This window comes from Sturnus vulgaris, chromosome 2 (assembly GCF_052056855.1).
Source record: "Sturnus vulgaris isolate bStuVul1 chromosome 2, bStuVul1.hap1, whole genome shotgun sequence".
Lineage (NCBI taxonomy): Eukaryota > Metazoa > Chordata > Aves > Passeriformes > Sturnidae > Sturnus > Sturnus vulgaris.
In genome coordinates, this window is record NC_142244.1 from 71,978,817 (window position 1) to 72,001,695 (window position 22,879).

At 38.8% G+C, this 22,879-nt stretch overlaps 1 protein-coding gene across 4 annotated transcripts in view; it reads left to right on the forward strand.

The window, feature by feature from the left end:
* Positions 1-994: 994 nt before the first annotated feature.
* Positions 995-22,879, forward strand: part of NDFIP2 (Nedd4 family interacting protein 2) — a 46,138-nt gene continuing 24,253 nt past the window's right edge. Inside the window, exons 1-3 of one of the 4 annotated variants that reach the window (XM_088159811.1) lie at positions 995-1,468; positions 20,216-20,372; positions 21,780-21,907. In XM_088159811.1, coding sequence (XP_088015937.1) covers positions 1,412-1,468; positions 20,216-20,372; positions 21,780-21,907 — 342 coding nt within the window. In that variant the 5' untranslated portion in view covers positions 995-1,411. Of the gene's footprint in view, positions 1,469-1,789; positions 2,022-20,215; positions 20,373-21,779; positions 21,908-22,879 lie in introns of those variants that run through there. The other 3 variants (XM_014870991.2, XM_088159810.1, XM_014870992.2) reach the window with 3 other exon arrangements.

Sequence of the window (22,879 nt, forward strand, 5' to 3'; positions counted from 1 at the left end):
CTAAATATAAAACTCTCTTTCCACACACAACTGTATTATCTCTACTGGACCTTCTCCTGCCTCTACTGACTCCTTTCCCAAGGGCTATGGAATATTTTCCAATTTTCTTATTAAATACACTTTGGTTCTCACCTATTGTCCTTTCTTTCCTTAAAAGACATGAATTACATGAGTTCAAAAGTGAAGGTTACACCTTAATAAATGCTTACTCAATTGTATTCCAACATTTGCAGTCTCAAATTCCATTTGGCAGCCCTTAACTAGTTGGAGTTTCTAGGACAGTGTATGGCAGAGCTGAGACACAACACTTAAAAAGCCATGGAGATCAGATGACAACTTCCTGAGCTGTGACATGCAACACTTCAGAAAAAGTTTACTTTGGAGATAATTGTTGCTAACGATACAGAAGATGTTAAACTGATTACGTGAATGGTCCAATTTCCTTGTCCCGTGAAGTCTGGAAATACAATTAAGAGTTTTGGTAACTGAAACACACTGCAATACTCAGTACAAACTTTCTTAAACTCAAGATGACCTTTATTAATAACTGTTCCTTTTAGGACAGAATAATTAAACATTCATTATATATAATAATGAAAAAGGAGAAAATCGTGTTAGGAAAATAATATGAATCCATTTCTAACCTATATTTCTCTGGCAACTTTGTTTCCTAACTGCTGGGGCTTTTGATGTGCAACAGAGTTGTACAAGAAACAAAACAAATGCAACAGAGTAGGCCTGAACTTTCCAAACATGTTTTTCTTTTCATTTGGATAGCTTTAGTAACTGCTGCATTAGCCAGGTATGGGCTGCTAGCAAGGTGCGAGGCACACAAAGTCTCACGGTTCCACCTCCTCCTCCCTTATAATTCTGCCTATCTTCACTCCCACCCCCATCTAGATACATAACTCCAATAATGGAGCTGGCTCTCCACTTCTCTGCCCTCCCACGCACACCTACTGGCACTTCACCGCACTCCCGCAAGTCCTCGCCCAGCTCACCAGGGATGGCTGCCTGCACAAAAACACTCACCCTGCTGCTCAGCTCAGCAGGCAGCTACGGAAAGGTGATGACCTGAGCTGCAGGATAAAGTTCTGCCTGCCGGCCATTACTGATAGCGAGAAGCCACTTTTATGAGAGCATTTGCCTTGCAGATCAGCTACAGAGCAGCACACGCGAGCACTCCTCTCCACGGCAGCCAAGAGACGCATCTACGGCTATCCGAAGTTGTTGCGTGCCACAGCTACACATCTGGCAGTTCGGGAACCTAGAAATGAGTCAGCCTCATCCCATACACCTTTATGGGTGTATGGGCGTTTTTAACTGGTTTTACTCCAGGAGGTCATAAACATCTGAACACTTAGTTTTAGGAGGAAGAGAGAAGAGGAAAATCACATCTCCTTGCCACAGAATGGTGCTCTGCCTTCACAGGAACAGCAGGCAAACGGGCTCAGGATTCTTAATCGCTGTAGGTAGAAGCCTATTCAAAATCGCTCTCCGCGTCCCCGAGATGTCTTCTGTGCTATATTGTACTTCTCGCCCCATGGTGATTAATAAATATCTTGGCAAGGCCTGAGCTTGGGACGTAACAGCCCGCAAGAGCGGGGAAAGACGAAGCAGACCCGCTCCCGGCAGCCCCGGTAGAGCCGCGCCGAGCAGCGCAGCGCTGAGCACGGCCGGGGCAGCGGGCGGGGGCGGAGGCGCTCACGCCCAGCCCCGGGCAGAGGCGTGCGGCTCCGGCGGGGCGGGGCGGGGCCTGGGCCGGGCTCCGCCGCCGCGGGGGCGGGCGAGGGGCGGCCGCAGCGGGGTAGGGCCGGGCGGCGGCGGCGGCGGCGCCGGGCGAACGGGCGGGGGAAGGAAGGAAGGAAGGGAGGGAGGAAGAAAGAAAGAAAGAAAGAAAGAAAGAAGGGAAGGACAGACCAAGCGACGCGGCGCCAGGTCGGAGGAGCTACGGCCGCGCCCGTGCGTGTCGGCGGGCGGCCAGGATGGATCACCACCAGCCCGTCAGCCGCTACCAAGTGGTGAGTGCGGCGTCCCCGGCGAGGCCCCGCTCGCCTCCTCCCCCCCTCGGGCCGGCGCAGCGGGGCACGGTGCGACCGGGGCGCCCTTCCCCCGCCGCCGCCGCCTCTCCGCTCCTACGCGCGGGGGTCTGGCAGGAGCCGGGATCGGGACCGGGGCCAAGCGTGGCCCGTCCCACGGAGGGGCTCTGACAGCCGGGCCTTGCTCGGGCGGCAGGGGCTGTCCCGCCGGCTGCCCCGGCTTTGGAAGGGGCGGCTGCCCGGCCTGCTCGGGAAGCCGGCTTTGCCCGCCTCCGTCTCCCCTCCGGCGGCGGCAGGTCCCGGCCCGGGCTCGGCGGGTTTTCCCGAGCGCCTCCCCCTGCCGAGAGCGGGTGGCGGCTCCCGGGGGAGCGCGGCCCAGGAGGAGAGCGGGGCGCGCCGGGGCGGAGCGGCCGTGCGGGAAGGGGCAGCGGTCCTTGTCCCTGCTAAGTACGGGCCGCGGAGCGAACCTCTGGAACCTTGTGATTTCTAAAAGCCCATAGCTGTCTGGCGCAGGGATAGAGTGCAAGGCCTGTGTGAAGATCAGAGGGAGGGAGGGAAGTGTGAAATGCAGGAAGGAGACTGACCTTCAGTGTGTGTGTGGGTCTGTGTGTATGCACATGCTCGAGCACACTCTTCTCAAGACCGATCTGCAGCTTTGTGGGTCACTGAGACCAATTTTTCTTTCGTTCCCGAACTTAACCACAAAAGTAATCATTTAGAATACAAAGATTTTCATCCTGCCCGAATTGATTGTCCTGTTTGTTTCTCGCAGTCATTTATTTAATGTCAGTTACATAAATCTTTCAGTCATTAGCTTAAGGTCAATTATACTCAAAAAATATAAGCTTTTTTGATTCTTGAGTGCAAAAATTACTTAGGTGCAGTCAGTCTCCTCAAAAGCTAAAATTTTATCGTCAAGTTCCTCGTACTTTATAGCTTTGCTATGAATGTAAAGATAAGGAAGTCTGAAATCTTTGTTACTCTCTGTGATTCGAATTTCTACTGCAATCTTCTAGCTAAATCCTGAATTATTTATCTTAGTGTGTGTTTTCCAGCTTGAGCAGTGAAAAGAACGTCCGCAGAAATAATCACACTTACATCTCTGCATGTGTAAATGCTGGCATTTATATTCCGACTGTTCCTAGGTTATGATTAAAGAAAAAATAATAGGAAGTGCTTTTATTATATTTGGAATACTTATTTTTGATGGTCTTATAGCATTGTAAATTTCTGTATGCTTTTGGGCCCTTAGATAAAGGGGTTGTCCTAGAGGTGATGAACACACCACGCACCCTGTGACGTATGCCTTTAGGATGGTAGTTGGTCACCAACTGCTTTATGGGTCAGTGCTTTCTAGCACACTTCTTTTCTTCCACCATGCTTCCATAACTTGAAATCAGTAGGAGTCCTAAAGTCATTCCTTCTTCTCTGCAACAGAGAAGGAAAATGCTGGCTGAGCATTTTCCTGAGAGCCTACAAACACTATCTTCCTCAAGGCCTGAGGTAACCTGGGCATATTTTAAAAGATGTTATTAGAGGTCAGATAGGTAGAAGGGAATCTTTAATTTAGTTACTCAAAGGAGGAAAAAAAAAAAGAGCACATGAAGAAAGAATTTGTCTCTAATATTTTTATCTTATGCTTGTTAGGAACTTCTAGTGATGGTGGTGATGCCCAGCTTTGGGTAAACACTCTTTGGTGTGGCCTTCCAAAAGGGCTTATCTTTATGTTTGACTGCATGAGTTGGCCTCCTCAGTTTGCTGTGTATATTAAATTATGTAGTCATTTCTTATAAATCAGTCTGCTGTACTCCAGACTTTAAAATACAGCCTTACTGATTACTGTCCCAGAGGGAGGAGTATATTGTTTTAGTTTCTTTGTTATATCTGACTGCTGAAGATTGAGATTTTTGTCATGTTGTTTACTTACTGTTTTGGGTCAGAGAAAGGAAGAACAAGGCAATTGCAGATATACTTAATTAGCAGCTGATTATTCAAGCATGTGATCTTAAGTGTTGTGATGTATTTGCTTACATAATGGCTATGATAGGTCCTGAGCAATAGATCATTGCCGATTTTATGGTTGTGTCCTAGTTTTTAAAGACAAAATGTAGGGAAAAAAAAAGATGACTTAATATGGCTAATATCACATTTTATGAGTGTTTTATGAATTTAATTTTGTGAAATCTGGCCAGTTCTGCTGTGTTTGCTGTATTTTTTTGTCTTGTTTTTCTTGTTTCTTTCTCCCATGATTAATAATAAATACGTTTTGGCTCTGCTTGTACCTATTCTGCCTTTACTTCTGTCTGGTCTGTTTGACTCTATTCAGGGCAAGTTTTCTCCTAAATAGAAAGATTTCTAGATGTATATTATTATCAAAAGAATTACTGATTTGTGTTTTTGTTCCTGGCAGCAGCACTTCAGTTAAGTTGAAGGAGTTATCTTTCTCTTTTTATTTGTGGTTTCTTTAAGTAAGTTAAACTAAAAGGCTTTGGATTGGCAGGCAATTTAGTTTTGAGTTTTAGTACAAAAAGCTAGTTCTATGACGTTTTATGAAACAGAAAATGTCTCATCATAAAGCTAACCCTCAGCTTTTCCTATTTTTTATGTCTGTTGAAAATAGCTCTAAAGCTTCATTCCGTATCTTGTTCTTCTTTGTATGTCTGCCTTTTATTTACAGAGCAGTTTAAAAGTGTTCAAACAGTACCAGCTGTTAAAAGCTGGTACTTGGAATTGCAGCAAAGTAAGTGTTGTGAGCAAAGAGCAGGCAGTACGTCAGCATTACGTAACTATCTGCCGTGGGCATGTGTGATTTGTATTGCTTTCTGGCCCCTGTTTTGTCTCTCTTCGTAGGGCAAAAAGACAAATAATTGATGGGTAAGAATTTGTCATGCTTCCCTGCAGGAGTATGACATTAGATGTAAATTAGCCAACCTTTGTTGTCTTGCTTTACTTCCTTTTTTCTTTTCCTTAGTCACTTGAATGACTGCATTCCTGTTGGTAAATGTGTCTTAAATTTTACAGATGACATTCCTTGCAGGTATAAGTCAGTTCAGCTGTATTGTTTACTTATTGTTGTATTTTTTCTATTTCTTCCCTTGTTCCGCTCTTTGTTGGGTAAGGTATCAAGTTTAGGAAAATTACAATAAAATTCTTCAGTAATCATTCTCCTGATTTGTTTTTACCTTCTAGTTCTTTGTCATCTGACTTTAATAGCATTACTACCTTATCTGAAATGTCTGCTCCTAGTCCAGCCTGTTTGCAGAAAAAGTGATTGGAATGATGCTTTATGAATCTGTACTGAAACAAAGACGAGGAAATGCAGCTGTTTTCTGCAGCAAATAAAACTGAGAGAGCAGCTAAGCATTAAAGCTCGAGATTGCCTTTTTTACTTAGAAATGTGGCTTTCCAGATAACTGAGTCATGAGGGAAGACTTCACATGCATGTGAGTGATTTAGGCGCATAAATTGTATTGAAGGCTGCAGGACTTACAAGCTGTACTGCTCATCAATTATAATAACCAGTCTTTCTTGATTAAAGTTTTGGGTAACCAGTTTGGGGTCAGGTAGTCTTGAGTCTTTGACTTAGGGCTTGGTCAGAGCTAAATAGGTAAATGGTAAAATGGGAAGGTAACAAACCGAATTGGGTGGAGCCAAAGGCAGCTCTCCACAGGGATGTCAATTCAGCTGTTACTGAGCTTGCCATGCCACTGTAGCACTTGGTTTTGGTGGGGTTTGTAAGTGATGATTGAGGCAAGACTCTGATGGCAGCCTGCTCTTGTACAGCACTATACAGAGATGAAGAAATTGTGGCTTTTAAAAGGGTTGTTAGTCTTTTATAAGTTGTGTGTGCTTATAGAAATGGGGCTAAGAGATGAAAATTTGTTCTGTTATCATTATAGCAAAATGCAAACTCAGATAAGGCTTTTCTGTATCTATTACCTCCATTGTCATTGACTCTTTACTCTCCCAATGTTACTTGGTTAAAAATCTTGATCAAAGTCAAGTTGTCTTTGTAACTCTAATGGAAGTCAACCTGCACAGGAAATGTGAACAAAGAAAAAATTTCTTCATTCTTTCTTTTCCAGGGATTGAGCCTAATAGCGATTGGCAAATAAACTCCCAAATGTAGGTAATTCTATGGCTTTGGTGTAGGACCACTAGCTTCTATCTATATATCTACTGGATTTGCTACAGTATTTAATGTCTTAGGAAAACTTTTATGTAATTGGTGTTACTGAACAGCCCCAGGTAGCTTAGGGAAATCCTGTTGTTTTCCACAGATACAGGGTGATGTCATAACTGGATGATAAAATTCTACATCTGGAGGACTAAGTTTATAATATTGAAAAGTACTGAGGAAAGATGCATTAACCTGATAAGTGTTAGAGTTGTTGGCTTGTGACAGTTGCACAGATATTTTTAGTGATGGGACTCTCAATCATAAGACAATACCATTTTTCATTGCACTGACTTTTTGCACATGAAACACCTAGTTTAGACTTTTAATGGCTTAGAAAACCAAATGAGGATCCCCTGAAATGAGATAAATGATGCCTTGAGACAATGATCTGTCCTTGCCTCTTAGTTGTTTTTTGGACTGTAATATTAGCTATTTAAAATTTTAAATTTCTTTTTGTAGCACTTCTGCTGTTTAATAGAGAAATTTTTAACAGGTTTTCTTTCTTGGAGGAATAGCTTTAATATTTTGGTAAACATTTTTTTGCTATTTTTTAATGATGAATTCTACTACAAACAAAAATATATAACTGTTGAGACCTTTGCAGATACAGTAGGGATGCATTTAATACTTAAAGGACTACATTTTTACTTTTTTTTCACTTTTTAGCTAAATTTCTAAGCACTTTCTCATTTTATATGAACAGGGAAATAAATCTCTCTGTATGTTACTCCTAAGTAAAGGCACTCAAGTGCTAGACAGGTACAATATTTTGTATAAATTTAAAGCAGGGTTGTTTAACTGTGTATTGCCATTACTATCTGATTTTTGAATCTCTTGGAGGGCCACAGACATAACACCCTGCTCTGCAGCTGATTCATAAGAGGAAACCCTGGCTTACTGGTGCCTCAGGAATATCAGTGGTTACAGTAACTTTCTGGGTTTTCAAGTGGGCGGTTTCCTTTCTTTTTCGGAGTGGACACAGAATGACCTAAGCGATTTTGCACACAAATCGACTGTTTCATAAGTTTTACCACATTGAGCAAAAATAAAAAACTAAAACCAGCAAAATGTACTTGAGTTACTCCACTCAGGTTTTTCACCAAAGGTTTTGGTAGGCCAGAATCTAAGTTTGGATCTGTGCAAAGGTAGTACAGGAGGAGAGGTTGTGAACAGGACTGGTTTTTCTAGTGGCAGTGAGATCTTGGTGTGGCTGAGCCTATCTTGTGAAACTGGGGGATTTTTATGTTCTTGAAAGACGCATGAAGCCCAAAGAAAGATGTACCGGATCTGTGCAGTGACATGAAGTCACATAATGTAAAAAGGCAGCTTCAGACTGTGGCGTGCTTGTCACATCTAGTAAGTCTTCTAATCCTATTAGGAAAGTTCAGTAACATGAATGAAATTGCTTCAAATAGGAGAGTTCTGAGCAGGAGTCAGCTGTATTGTGGCCAAACTAGATATTCTTTCCATGGTACTTTAAAAAGGAGAAACTGTAAGCCTTCTCTCAGCTTGTTTGTATCTGAAAGATGTGTAAGGACCACATCAGGATAATCTCAGAAATCAAGCACCACATTAGTACAAATGTTAGTAATAGTCTTCTAGATGGGAAAAATGAGTTACTTTTGACAAGTGCCTAATTACTGGCATATTTTGAAACTCTCTTCCCTGTGACAGTGTTGACAAAATAAGGAAGATGTGGCAACTAGTAATGTCGTCACACCAAAGTGTGAGACTTCAGTGTTCAATTTACATTCATAGATTTCAGTATTTTCTAAAATTAAAAAAAAAAAAAATTCTTGCACTCAAATCTCCATCTAGATTTCTAGCTGTTTTGAAAAGGGGAATGAAAATATATCAGTACTCTCAAATCAAGGAGGCCATTTTCAAATCAAGAAGAAAAGCAATCCTAAGAGATTGAGTAAAAAAATAATAAAAAAAAAAAAACTGGCACTTTGTTAAGTTAGAGAGGCACTGCCAACTTTTCCTACTGAAACTGAACTACTGCAGAGCCATGACTGTGGGTTTCAGCTGCCTCAGGCTTAGGTCTCCCACTTCCTGGGCAAGTACTGTCACAAGTAGCTGATTTTAGTAAGTGGGGCACCCCCTTCACCAGCTGTGTTTTTTAATGAGAATGACTAACTTTTTCTGGTTTGTACTTAAGTGTTGTCAGGCACAGCCTGCACTCAGAGCATGTCTGATTTGCAGTGAAAGTGAAAAATATATTTCCATTTTAACGTATAACTGTTTATTCCATTTAAGTATTGTTTCCATTATCATAGGCTAAGATTAGCCTAAAACTGAGATAGTCTTACTCCTCAACCACTCCATGCCAAAACATTAGATGCTGAGTCATGACCCCCAACCTCATCTATGGTTGTGCCTCCAGCTGTGTTTGAAATGCTAAGAAAAATTACAAAAAAGTCCTCTGAACTTTGAGTGGTGTAGACAGAATAATATCTTCAATAAGCTGTATATTGCTTTATTTTTCTTTATAAACCTATCTTTCCTTTTCTTTAGCTACTAGGTGCTTGGCAGAGATTTGTCAGTTTCTTACTTGTAAAATGTAGATTTCCTGTAAAAAATGAAGAAAAAGTTGGGTCTCCTCACTCTTGCAGGGTAGCTTAACATATTCACAAACATGGTTTGTCCATTTTAGTTTTGAACAATATTTTACCTGTTGAAAGTAATCCTATAAATGTTCACTGATTGCTCTTGTAGGGGAGGTCAGAATCATGTCCTTGGTAAAGATGTATATATTGCCTGAGCTATTGAAAATGCTTTTGCTTTTCCCTGATTAATCTGGAAAGGTTATTGAAAAGAGGATACTTACAGTAGCAGTTGTTTCCTTCCTGCAGGAAAGTAGTTTAGTTCTTTTAAAGTGGTGCAAGCTTGTGGTTAAACATTGTTTTGGTAATGGTTAGTGTAATTAACACTTGTCATCTTTGAGGAATAAGTGATGCCTTTGGTAAAACATGAAACAATTGAGATAGAGGTCTTGGGAGATGCTGAGGCCAATTGCCCATTTTGATCATAGTACTTAGGAATCAATTGTTCATATCTTGAAATTTAACAGAAACAGTCCTTAAGGTATTTTTCAAGGAATGTACTGAAGCATTAAGGCTCTTAATTTGATCTCCAGAGTTGTGGTCATAAAATTGACTTGCATCAAATACATGGAATAAATGGTTAGGAAAAAGACTTGCACAAGCTGTCTGCTCTTTAAAATCTGTTCCAAAGTCTAGCATGAGTGCATAATTCAAATAAAGGAGTTGGCCACTAAAGCCCTACAGTGCTGGGCTGCAGCTGATGTTGAGTGGTGTGGCTTATGCTTCTTTGTTGTGTGCCTCAATATCTACTTTTTTCCTCCTGTGAATACTTTCTATGATTTAGTGACAGCACTAATTTGGTTATGTTCTGTCTTCCAAAGAGGTGAACTTCCTGGACTGCTGCTTTTTTGTTTTGTTTAGCTGCCTTATAATCAACCAACCTGCTGGCAAGTGCCTGCTTTCAAGTGTAAGCATCATCTCGCTGGCAATTGAGAGGTCCTGAGAATTGTCCTTTGTGCCACATATTTTGTAGGATTGCTTTAAAATGCTCGGCACTCTTTAACAGTAGCATTGAAAAAATTCCCAACTACCTATTGAGACCTAAACATGCCTTTTTTTAAAGGAAGGACCTTGAATGTTTGTAAGTGTTGTGTGAGTTGCAAATCAAAATGAAAATCTTTTCAATCTTGCAATTCACAATAAACTCAACTACTCCATTTCCAGTTACTAAGAAAATGGGTTATACTGAAAAAGTCAAGCATGACTGACCCACTAATAAGAATAGAATTTGTTCTTATTGACTAATAGTGTCCTCTGATTTATATTTTATTTAATGATTTCATTTTGGGCTACTGAGTGATATCGTTGAGTAGTACTGTTCTGCTGGGAGGGCTTTATTTAAGCACACATGCCATAAAATTCCTGGGTTGTCAATAAACTTGAGACTTTTAAAAGTTTTTTTATAGTTTTTCTGAAGAATTTTCAATGACACACACACAATACAGGAGACACAAACTTGAGTCTTTTTTTCCTACTTCTTTCAAATCAGGGGCTTGAGGTTAAACTGTATGCTACTTCTGCAGTTCAGCTTCCATAATATATTCTAAGGAAGAAACTCTTCTTCATCCTTCATCTTTGTTATTCCCTTGTAAAATAAATTTATCATTTTAATGTCCTACTACATTATCTTTAAGAAGATTTTGTGCTTGAGTTTTCCCATTGTACTTTAGCTGAAATATGTATAACATTTAGAGTAATACTCAGCTTTTTCAACCAACATTGAATTTTGCAGCCCAAATGAATGTAGGTTAACATGGAAACTGGAACTAATTATTGAATATTGAGTTTGCTCTTGATGGCATATCCTGATTTTACAGGCTTTCCTGTTCCCTCTACTTTTGCAGTGTGCATGTTATGTGTGTTCTGTGTGACTTAAGAGTGTCCAGGATCTACTTTCTGTACTGATTCAATAAAGCTGATTCTGAGTAAAGACATGACGTGTGACTGGTGACTTGCTGACGCTGTTGGTTGGTGGTGGCTGCCAACAAAACCTGATGCAACATTGTCCATCATTAAGGAATATCGTGAGAATGAACAGGAAGTATGAATGCACAGGACCTGCCCATGTGTTGGGTCCACAGTTTTGGTTGCTCACAAGGAGAGCTACAGCAAGGAAGGGGAAGCGGACTTCCTAAAAGTGGTCTGAAATAGGTGGTGTGAGTTGGAAGTGACGAACACTTACAGAGAGAGTGGGTAAAGCAGTCAGGAAGCTGTTATTCACCAAATTGTGCAATATTGAAACTGTAGAGTGCTCACTGAGGTTTGATTTAGAAAAGAAAACACACAAGGAGAAGCAAACATAGGCAGTTCCTCAGTACACAAGATTATGCAGGCAGATTATATCACCAGATTGACGAAAACAAACTCACATACATCAAATCTGAAACAGATGCTAGTGGAACAGGCAGAGATGTGCACTCTAACAGCTGTAATGGAACTTCCATGCATTATTGGGGAGTCTGAGGAAAATGGATGTCAAAGAAGTGATTAAGACTCTTGTGCTGATGATTGTGTTGGAGGCGGAACATGCCCTTGGATTGACTTCTGGTCTTGGTAACATGCTTCTGTTTTGTTACTGAGTTTCTTCTATCTAGAAAGTATTCAAGGAGGAAAACCTCATTTTATACTTTGTTTATAGAATTTAAACCAATTCCTCAAGCTGCTCTCAAGTTACTATTTGACAAACAGAAGGTTACATGATAGGTGATAATGTTTTTAGTAACTTCTACATTCTGGAGTAGATCAGAGTTGCAATACCTCGCTGTGTACAAAGCTTTAGAGTAAGCTTTTAACAATGTTTTTTTCCTAGAATTTTTTTATATTCTTGTGAAAATTTGAAAGTATTGGTCCCAGCCATTGTTGTTATCAGTGTTTAGAGACGTCCATCCTTTTTTGTTGGCAAATTTCTCTATTAATTCCTATAACTATGCAATAGGAAGAACCCTAGGAAACAGTGCCCAATTTATAATTTTACAATAAATGAAGCATGTACTTGTTTGGATCATAATTTCAGTATTCAAAATTATCGTGGCATAATTCTTTCGTAGACAAGAAACCCTCAAGAAGAGGGGAAGAGAAATGGATACACCTTGAGGAATAAGACCATACTTCTAGTGTCGTTAGTCTCAGAAGATTTACTTTTCCAGAAGAGTTCACACATTCACACCAGATAGGTTCTCATATTCACTAATACCTCTACTTTTACTGTTAATGGGAGGAATTGGAAGGAATACATCTCAATAGAAGACGTAGGGAATGAATGCAGATGTGTATGTTGTGCTGCTAAATGTGTATTTACTTGGTTAAATCTGAATTATAATCCGTGTAAAATGAAAGAACATGTAAAATGTTCTATGTGAGGTGGTTGTTAGGATGGATAGACACATCTATATAGATCTAGCTACGCACACATTATAATGTTTTTATTCTCTTTTCCTTCATGAAGTCCTGATCAGCATTGTTTTTCTTGGTTTGTGGTTCTTTAAAATCAGATTGATAAGATTCTTTTAAAAACATTGAAAAATTCAATAGCCTAAAGATCCCTAGTTAAAAGACAGCTAAGATAATTTAAGTATGACTTAAGTGCATTTGAAACACTTTCACTTGCTACAGATTATTTTTGCACAAGGAAATTCACTGTGGTAGAAAAGCCATTCTTTTGGCAACTTATTTTTCAAAAACATTCAGTATAAATCTCTGGATTTTTTTCAGTTGAAGTTTGCTTCCAGAGGTTCTGGGTTTCCATGGTATCTAATCCCTGTTTAACAGACACACTTGGTATTTCCACACAGCTGTGGAATGGCAGCAATGGACTTCTGTTCAGCTTTCCTGTTTCTAGTGCAGATTTTACACCTTTGACCTTCTGACACATTAAGCATTGTTGAAAACTTTCTGCAGAGATGCCTCGTGAAAAAAGAAAGAAAACAACAAACCAACCCACTTCGTTATCATGAAGGGATATTGCTAGATCTGGGTGTTGGATAGTTGATGCTTGCCAAGTGATGGGATGGTGAGGAAAAGAAAATGATCTGCATCTGTTCTATGCAGTCAGGAATTCTAATCAGATTTGATCTCTTAGTTTTGAATACATAAAACCAAAAAATAGCTGAAAATGTCTATACTTCTGCATTTTACTGGAGTGCCTTATAAGCTTAATTGCTTTGTAGTTCAGTGTTTATTAGTCTGAAGGTTCACCAGTCTTTAGAGGATGGTATTTCTCTGGAGTGCTGTGGGCAGGAGTATATTATAGCAGAGCATGCATGCATTTGGTGGAGAACTGGAAATAGTTGCCTTTCTGCTAGCTGGTCTGCACTGGTTCATGGGAGATTGGTGTTAAAACACACATTTGAAGAAAAAGGCATGTTGTAAACTACCTTATTTGTGGAGGATATAAAACTAATACTGAGGAGAAAGCTAATAAATTAAAATACTGTATAGTTTGGCATATTTTCTCAAGAATCCTTGCATTTTAGAAAATTGTGAAATATTTCTTTCAAAAACCTGTTGTAGATGTGGGGTTTTTTTCCAAATAAACAAGAAAATGAAAATATTTATTTTGCAGAAAGATTTATTTAGCTCTTCTGCTCTTAAAATTATTCTCTAAGTGTAATTACAGATCATTGGTTTTAGTTTTGATTTTTCAGTGGCTGCTAGTGACCTAAATCAGAGCTGATTGATCTTAGCACTTGCCTTCGGGAAGTTTGCCGATGACACCAAGCTGTGTGGTGTGGTTGACATGCTGGAGGATAGGGATGCCACCTAGAAGGACCTTGACAGTCTTGAGAGGTGGGTGAGTGCAAACATCGTGAATTTCAACAGGAGCCACTGTATAAGGTCCTGTGCCTGGGCTGGGGCAATCCCGAACACAAACACAGGCTGGGATGAACAGATGGAGATCAGCCCTGTGAGAAGGGCTTGGGGATGCTGGTGGATGAGAGGCTGGACATGACCCAGCCATGGGCACTCCCAGCCCAGAAACCAAACGTGTCCTGGGCTGCATCCAAAGCAGCGTGGGCAGCAGGGCAGGGAGGGGATTCTGCCCCTCTGCTCTGTCTGTGAGACCCCACCTGCAGGGCTGCATCAGCTCTGGGGTCCCAGCACAGGAAGGACATGGACCTGCGGGAGTGAGTCCAGGGGAGTGGCATCAGCATGATCAAAGGGATAGAGCACCTCTTCTATGAGAAAAGGTTGAGAGAATTGGGATTGTTCAGCCTGGAGAAAGCTCCATGGAGCCCTTATGACAGCCTTGCAGTGCCTAAAGGGGGCCTAAAAGAATGCTGGAGAGGGTCTTCTCACAAGGACATGCAGTGACAGGACAAGGGAGAATGGCTTAAATCTGGAGGAGGGTAGGTGTGTATTAGATATAGGAAGAAATTGTTTCCTGTGAAGAGTGTGAGGCACTGGAACATGTGCAGAGAAGCTCTGAGGATCCCGTCTGAGGAAGTGTTCACAGCCAGGCTGGAGGGGGCTTTGAGCAACCTGGTCTAGTGGAAGGTGTCCTTGTCCATGGTAGGGAGATTGCAACACTGTTAAGCTCCCTTCCTACACAGACCATTCTGTGATTCTATTCATGGAGATTATGGTTTAATGATATAGGTTTTATGTGGTTTTTCTAAAAATAAAAAAAATAACTGATAGTATGAGCTGTTGATACTATTAGGTGGCATTCAGAAAAAAGAATAATGAAGTGTTTTTCTTATAGGTTCAGAATAACATTTTATTTCAAGATCTTTTTTCTTTGCCTTGAAAATCCTATGATTAAGATTTTGCTATTTACAGATAAATAAATCTTATTTTTAGACTAGTAAAGCTGAAAAGTGCAGTGTGTGGTTACAAAACAAGCAGTGATTTGCAGCCTTTATTTATTGAAGTGATTTTTATGTAGCAAGAGATCTCTGCTTTCATGCTTCATTTGTGGAGAGCAGTCTATTGCAGACTTACAAATCATTACCAGTAGACAACTGTCAAAGGACTTTTTCAGCAAATGAACGCATCAGGTGATACACAGATGTGAAAAGCTTTCTGTTAGTTTTTTGAAGGGGAGAGCTTTTTTTTTTTAACCCACTGTTTGTTTCACCTCTCATATTTACAATGTTATGATATCTGTGGAATAAATACATGGGTACCAGTATAGAAGATGTCATGACTCTAGTGCAGAAATGTCAGAGTTCTTTTTGTGCACTGCACTGGCAATCTTGAGTCTCTCATGCCTTTCCCTCCCATGCTAGAAGCTGCAATAAAAGGATATTTTTGGTTGACCTTCTATCATAAGCTGAATAATCGATAATAGAAGACCAAAGTAACTACTGCCAAGTGAAAAAGATAAATCTCAGGTGCCAAGAATGTTGCTTTTTGTGAAAGAAGTGTATCAATGGACTGTTATGCATACAGAGGTTGAACTTTCATGATCTGCTCAGTTGTCCCCACAGTTTTACTTGAAGCAAAGTATTAGGTCCAACATCATGGAATTTCTGTGTATCATATTAGTTTTGATACAGTTTGGAAGAAACCATAAACTCATCAGTGTAAGGTCAAAGAGTCAAAGCTTCTTCAAAAATGTAGTTTCATTGGAAAGGTAGAAAGAAGGGCATGTTAAAAATGCTTTTTAATTTATGATTGCTAATGAGAATTTTGTGTAGCTCTGTGGTGCCCCAGACAGAACCATCACTGCTAATATTTACCTAAAAGTCACATTTTGACAAGATGAACTGGTAATAAAGGCATTAAAAGAAACAGCAAAAGAAAGTTTGCTAATTGTTTGGGATTTTCTTTTTTTTAAACTTGTATGGCAGTATCCGCTGCATAATTTTTGCTACACTAAAGAAACTATGTAAGCAGCGTGAAAAAGAAAAAGTTTATAAAAAAAAATTTTAAAATGTGCAATATGCTGTTGAAGTTAATTGTGTTGCAATACTTTTATAATATATTGGTTTCCTTAAATCATATTTTATGAAAGGGGTAAAGAGCAGCTTTTGAAATGTAAAACCGGGTAACAGAAATTGAGTGGTTTTTGTACACTATGACTAGAATTAGCATGTGCTACTTCAATGCACTTTATCAAAAAGCATCGTTCTAATCTTATGTATTTTTGGTACAGGTGATAACAGACATCTTGTTATATCCTTTTCCCCAGATTTTATTTTTTTTTTTAATGGCATAGTTGAATAACTTGCTTATATTGCCACTCTTGTACAATCAGTTCATCAGAAATGAAACCAACTCCATTTAGCCAGAAAAGCGAACATCACTAGGTCACATAAAGTTACTATCTGCAGATAGATAAAAAGTGTTAAGTAGAGAATGGGATCTTTCACTTTTAGTTTTTATTTTGATAAGCCTAAACATTTAAAATATCTTTATCCATCCCCTCAGTAAAAGCTTCTGTTCTAAGCACTTTCTTGTGGATCATATTTCTTTATAAGCTGTCAACTGATTTCAGATATTGCATCTGATTACTTTGGAAACAATTATACAGAATAACAGACTTAAGGAAATCAATTGTGGAAGGAATAATTGTGTATATTGTATAAGAATAATTTATTTTAAAAATAAATTATTAATGTAGAAGTGGAAAATAAATGTTGTATAAAATAGTTATCTTTTGGTGCTGAGAGGTCTGGCATTGATTTTAACTTCTGAAATGAAATAGTGAATCACTGTTTTGTACCTCTTTTCTGGGAAGGAAACTGAAGACAGTGTAGGGTAAAAATCATATGAAGGAAACTATTGTGTTGTCTTGTGCTGGTCACCGCTACCATGAGACTGAGTCATTGTTGGCAGAACGTCCATTGCTCCTCAATTGATCTTTGAATTTTACCTGTCCTGTCATAGATACTTTTTGAGAATATGAGCCTGTAATGCACTGTAGTTTGAGGGCTGCAAAAGCAGGGATTGAAATACTGGCATGAACAGTTTAAGAGTAATGTGTCTAATAGCAAAGTACTCACTTTTTCTTTTTATAGTGTATTTCCATGTAGTCAGGCAAATTCCCCAAATACCGACTAAAACACAAAGAAAAAAATTTCAGTGTCACCCACTTTTAAAATGTGAGGGAGAGAATAGGGGAAGGTACTAATTTACAGTTGTCTGTGTTGTAATAGGTCTTGGTAATTGTTTTGACCATAATCTTGACAAAAGCAGCTATATTGCCTACTATCAAATAATGGTTCATTGGGGGCTTGGGAGGGGCTGAGATGATGAACTGTGATTACTCCTTAGTCCTTTAATTAAACAGTAGGTGAAACATTCTTACTATTGGAAAAAGAAAATCTTGGATACTATTTATATAATTTCAAAGCTAAATGCTGCTTCAGGTGACATTTAGGTACATAGCATAAGTAATACCTTGAAACAGACACTTTCTGTTCCTTTCTGGATGTTTTTAGCTTGGTTTCTATGGCAATGAAGCCTATGAAGATTGTCAGGCCTCTTCTTCTCCTGTCTCTAAAAATAAGTTCTAAATTTACCGCCAGTAGGAGCCAAAATTAAATGTGAAGGGGAGGCTCAAAGGTAGTGAGATTCCTACTGGTTTTAAGCAAGCTGGTGACTCCAGAGAGGAGAGTCAGTGCTCTGTGTAGACAAGGCAGAGTTGCTACAAGACAAAATGATATAACCACTGCTGTATACCCTGCTGATGTAGGCAAAAGTTCCACTTTACTGGGGCAAGTTCTACTGCAGTTAGGGTGGGTTTTGTTTTGTGTTGGGTTTTTTTGGGTTTTTTTAACCCAGCAAAGTAGTCCTTCAAAAGGAGCTGAAGTTTCTGCCTTGATGAGAGGGTAGGATACAGGAAACTGGAACAAGAGCTAACAAAAGCTAGTTTGTGTTCATGGAACAACTTGTGTTTATTATCCTAGCTTTAAACATTCAAGCTACTTAATCCAATTATTTGGGGTTGTTGGTTTTTGGCTTTTTTTTTTTTTTTAATAAAAGGGATGAAGATTTTTCCTCAAGTTGCTGCATTAGGATAACCTTGGTACTTTTTAGAATTTCTGAGAGGCATCTGTAATAGAAGAGAGGATAAATAGAGAGACTTGGTTCCTAAACATAAGTCTTACAAAATAAAGGCACTTTGGCACTAAAGGGCATAAAGGGTCTCTATAGTAAGTAACTCTTAGGCTGGAATTTTTCCATTTCCTAATTGCAATTGCTATAATCATTGAATGACTCATTAGTTTTGTCTTTGAAGGCAAGAAGTCTCATGTACATATTCTTGTCTGATCTTCATGCTAACTTCATCTACTAAATTACTCCCCTGTTGGTATATTACAGATAATTTGGAGTAAAACAGCTTTCAAAAAGGCATGCAGAAGATTTCAAGTTATATTTCTGGGGAGTGACAAAGTTTTTTGTTTTGTTTTTTTTAGGAGTGATATGCTCTTTGACCAATGACATACTTGTGGATCTCAATATCTTCAGAATAGTGACAGCATTTACTGTGGTGTGGTAGGGAAAAAAGTTGCAGTGATTGAAGAGGAGGAGGGCAGGCAAGGAAGAATGGAAGTAGCAGAGATCCATTTAAGTTTGCTTTACTTCTTCCTCTGCCCAAAGACCAGCTTATTTTGGTGGGGTAGTCAGAACTACACACACATCCCAAATGAGGGTGAATGTACCAGCCACTAGTGTAAGAACTATGCCAGCAGTGTTTTGTTCTTTATACCTTAGTTAATCAAATTCGTTTTATTTAAGAATGGGCTTATTTTGGCTCTATCCATTGCAATACTAGATTCTTCTTGTGAATTTTTGTACTTAATTTAAAACCATAAGGCTTGTAGCTCTCAGCTTGCTTTTCTGATCTGATCGACCTTTTTAGAGTTGAGTGGTTTGTATTCTCACTTCCTTTCTGTATCTCAGAATATATTAGGTTATTTTGAAGTACTTTTGTTTTCTTTGGATTTAACTACTTGAAATGGCTAAAAATATTTCTTGTATTACTGCTACTTCTGGATCGCTGATTAGGCATTAAATTACCGGGTTGCTCAGGACCCAGAAACCCTCAAAAACACCTATCATTTCTATTGAAGGTGACCTCTGAGCTTTAGGAAACATTCTTTCCCCCTTATCTTTAGTAATGTGAAGGGGACTGAGCACTGAAACAGATTTTCTGCTTAGCCCATGTAGTCCCTCTCCTTGAAGGTATTCAAAAGGTGTCTGGATGTGGTCTCATGCATCTAGCTGTTAGTGCCTCTTGTTGAGCGGAGAGGTTGAATTAGATGGGCTCAGAGGTCCCTTTCAACCTTAACCATTCTGTGAACTTTGATATTATCTGCGTATTAAAACAATTTAAGTGTGACTGTTAGACTGCTTAATAAGAAATTTAATGCCTTCTTCTCAGAGGGCACTTTTTCCAGTAGTCTGTTTGTACTTTGCCTAATGGGAAATAATTGTAGTTATATACTTAATATTTGTTACTGAAATTATATTTTGCTGTAGAGTATTTATAAAAAGTACCGATTTGAGGTTATAGAATTCCTCTTTTAGATATGTTTATTTAATCTTATTTTTTTTGGTCTGGGTTTTACATGTGCTGCTTCAGTTGTTGCCTTCTAGGCACCTTATCTTGTAGTTCACACTACTGGGAACCAGCACTTTTTAAATTCTAGTAGTCTTTCTTTTTAAAAGCTTGATACAGTCTAAGAACTATCAAGTTAGCTAAAATAATAAAAAATGTCTTCTCTAAGAAAAGATATGAACTGATGGATCTCAATTCCATAGTTTTAATCAATATTCTTCCTTATACAATTCTTATTTCTGTATATGCTTTACTGTACCTGTCTTTCTAAAACTGTCTTAATCAAGAAAAAAAAAAAAAAACAAAACAGCAACTTTGAAGTTTTGTAGAGACTGGATTGTTTCCAGAGTGTAAAGAAAAGCAGAATATTTTGAGAAGTCGTAGAATTTGCATGGAGAAGCTCTTTGACAAGATGAAAGAGAATGAAAGTCCCAGTTACAGAAGTAGAAATATGTCTTAATTATTTTTCTTCTAGATAAATACAATAAACGATAGTATTTCTCACCTGATGAGCTTTAAAATAGGTTGATACGTTTTATGACTGTACATAAGAAGAAAAATATAATGGTATTAAAATATTCACATAGTAGTATTTTGCCATATAGTAAACACGGAAAACTCCAGATTTTTAAGACTCCCTGAAAATCCCTGAGAAGAAAACCATTCCTGGGGAAAAAAAGGCAAGGCAGTTAAGATAATCTTTAGGTGATTGCTTAAGAGAATTTAGCTGGAGTACTTGAAGTGGTCACATGCTGTTTTGTAAATAATTTGTTTTGTTGATGATTCTAATCTTGTATTCCTTTGAACATGTCTCTGCAAGTGTTAGGTTGTCATGGGAAGTATTCCTTGAATGTCTCTGAAATGTGTATGTTTTTCTCCTAAGCTTCACAATGAGGATGACCCCCCCGAGTCTGCAGCGGCTGAGCAGCCTTCGACGTCTGCAGAGACTCCGCAGCCTCCGCAGACAGCAGCCTTACCTGAGGCTGATACTTCCCCTCCTCCTTACTGTAGCATAGCTGTGGAAGCAGCTGCAACCTCAGGTATTTTTCTCAAATAGCAGCTTGTCAGGGATGAGCCTGTATGAATCAGCCCTTGGTTCAAAGTGGTCTGATGCTGCCATGTATTTTTTTTTCCATGCACACAATTGCAGTAAAAAGCTGTCCTTTGATGTGCAGCCCTTGGATTTGTTCAGAAGAAGCACACTTGTAGATGACGCTGCTTGTTCCAAATTGCTAGACTAAATGGATGTTCATTAATTAGTTAAATAGGTTTTATTTAAGTCTGCTTATAGTTCATTTCCACATTTCATCTACATTTTTGAGTAGTGCTCCATTATTAGACCTCATTAGCAATTTTCATTGCCTGCTTATAAAAAACTCTTCAGGCTTCTTTAGTGTGTTACATAATTTGGTGAAAATATTGCTTTAATTTTGCTTTAAAGGCTCTTGATAAAACTTCTCATGAAGAATGAGTAATGGGTCTCTTTACCCATTTATTCACTGCTCCCTTTCTTAGAAGGTTGTGACTTGGGGATATGGGAGACTTAACAGCAGGCACCATTGAAGTTCCTGTTTAAGTAAAGTTACATGGATTTGTGCCTCCCATGTGCCAAATAAATATTTTAGGAGTAACTGCCAACCTAATTTTTTTAATGTTTGTTAAAAGAACAGTTTCCTGTCCCTGTTCTTTGAGACTGTGTTTGCAAGTATAATACATAGCTGTGTGGAATTATCCCTATATATAACATCCTTGTGTTGGTGTGCTGACAAATCTGTTTGCCATGTGACCTGTGCTGACAAAACCTTTACCACGTAAACAGCCTTTTAATGAGCTACTGCTGGCTGTAGGAGGAAGTTCAAGGCATATTTTAAGTACTTTTAATTAATATGGTTAATAATTCTATTCTATATGGCAATGTCTTACTGTTACAACACAGAAGAATGAAATCTGTGGTCTATTTTGATGGAAGAAACAATTTTTTAAAAAATGTGTTGAAATTGAAATCTTGAAAAAACTGATTTTCAGAGAGCAACTGGAGTTGGCAACAAGGCCAAACTGATAAGAATACAGCATGGCTGTTACAGGACTGAAGTAACAGATTATACTGATATTTATAACCTTTTTTTTGCTAAATATCTTTTGTATGATTGGATAAAAAGCATTTGGTTGGAATACCTGGGGATATAACTAACCAAATATGACTTTTTTTCTTCATAAATTTGTTGACTCCTTGCCACCATGCTAAGGTTTCTGCCTTGGGTAGCAGCATCAAGCTGTTAAAAGTTTTTCTTTTAAAAATATTTATAAGAACTTAAAAATGCAAATATCCTCAGTTTCAGCCCCTGTGAAAAAATAGATTTTAAAGGTAAATAATTGTGTGCATGTGAAAGTTAATATTTCTGACATCTTTCTGGTTTAAAAATTAATAACATCTTTATTTTGAACAGACACACACAATGAGTTTTATCCTGTACCACCTCCATACAGTGTAGCTACCTCTCTTCCTACGTATGATGAAGCAGAGAAGGCCAAAGCTGCAGCCATGGCAGCTGCTGCAGCTGAAGTTGCCCAGCGAGTAAGTGATACACTTCTGCTGTATTTCAGTTTTGTGAAATGTGTTAGGCTAATTATTTATAACAATTGAGCCCATATTATGACCCACTACTATAATAAGGGTGGGTTGATGATTTAAATATTTTGGAGTTTATGTTTATATAGATAATGTAAGTTAGTTGTAAGTACTGTAGAAAGTACATCATATTCAGTCTTTTAAAAGCCAAAATTTGCACTGTTTTATCCAGTATTTTGTCAACTTTTAAGTAGGTATCTCCCTACTAATGTTACTTTGTAGAGTTATCATTAATGTGTACTGGTTTGGATGTAAAACCAAAAGAATTACTGAAGACCTTTAGAGAGGAAGGGAGAATTTCAATAGTCTGGAAGGGTCATGACCCCAAATCGTGTAGATGGTTTTAAAAGGAAAGGTTCCTGTTGTTTGATCTATGGAAACTTAAATACTGAAGTTCAAAGAAATGTTCCAAGTACTTGAAAAAGCCACTACATGAGTTGTGGTAAACAATTCACAGGCATATATTCAGTGTTTCTAGTTTTGTAAGTATTAACCTTATGAAGAATACAGTCTTCAGAATAGAAGATTGGTATCTGCAGTTAGTGGTAAATGTTAGTTTTGTAAGCAAGTTTCTTCTTTTCTCTGAAGTTTTGGAATGTGGGAATTTTGCTGCTTGGTAGTATTGACCATAATATACTATACCAAACAAAGGCTTCTGGTCCTTTCACTAAAAATCTCCTTGAGATCAAATGTGGTTACACTTGATATACATTTAAAATCTTACTGGCTGCAATGTGCTTGTGACTAGGAAAAGCCTTTACTCACCCAGCAGGAGGCAGGTCCTTCCTTGACTGCTGCACAGTGCTTGCAGTGCACAGCACTCGCTTTAAGGGATGCACAGCTCATGTTAAAGTGAGTTTGTGTAACATCACCAGTGACTGTGCCACACAAATCTGACTGAATTTGGTAGGAAACCAC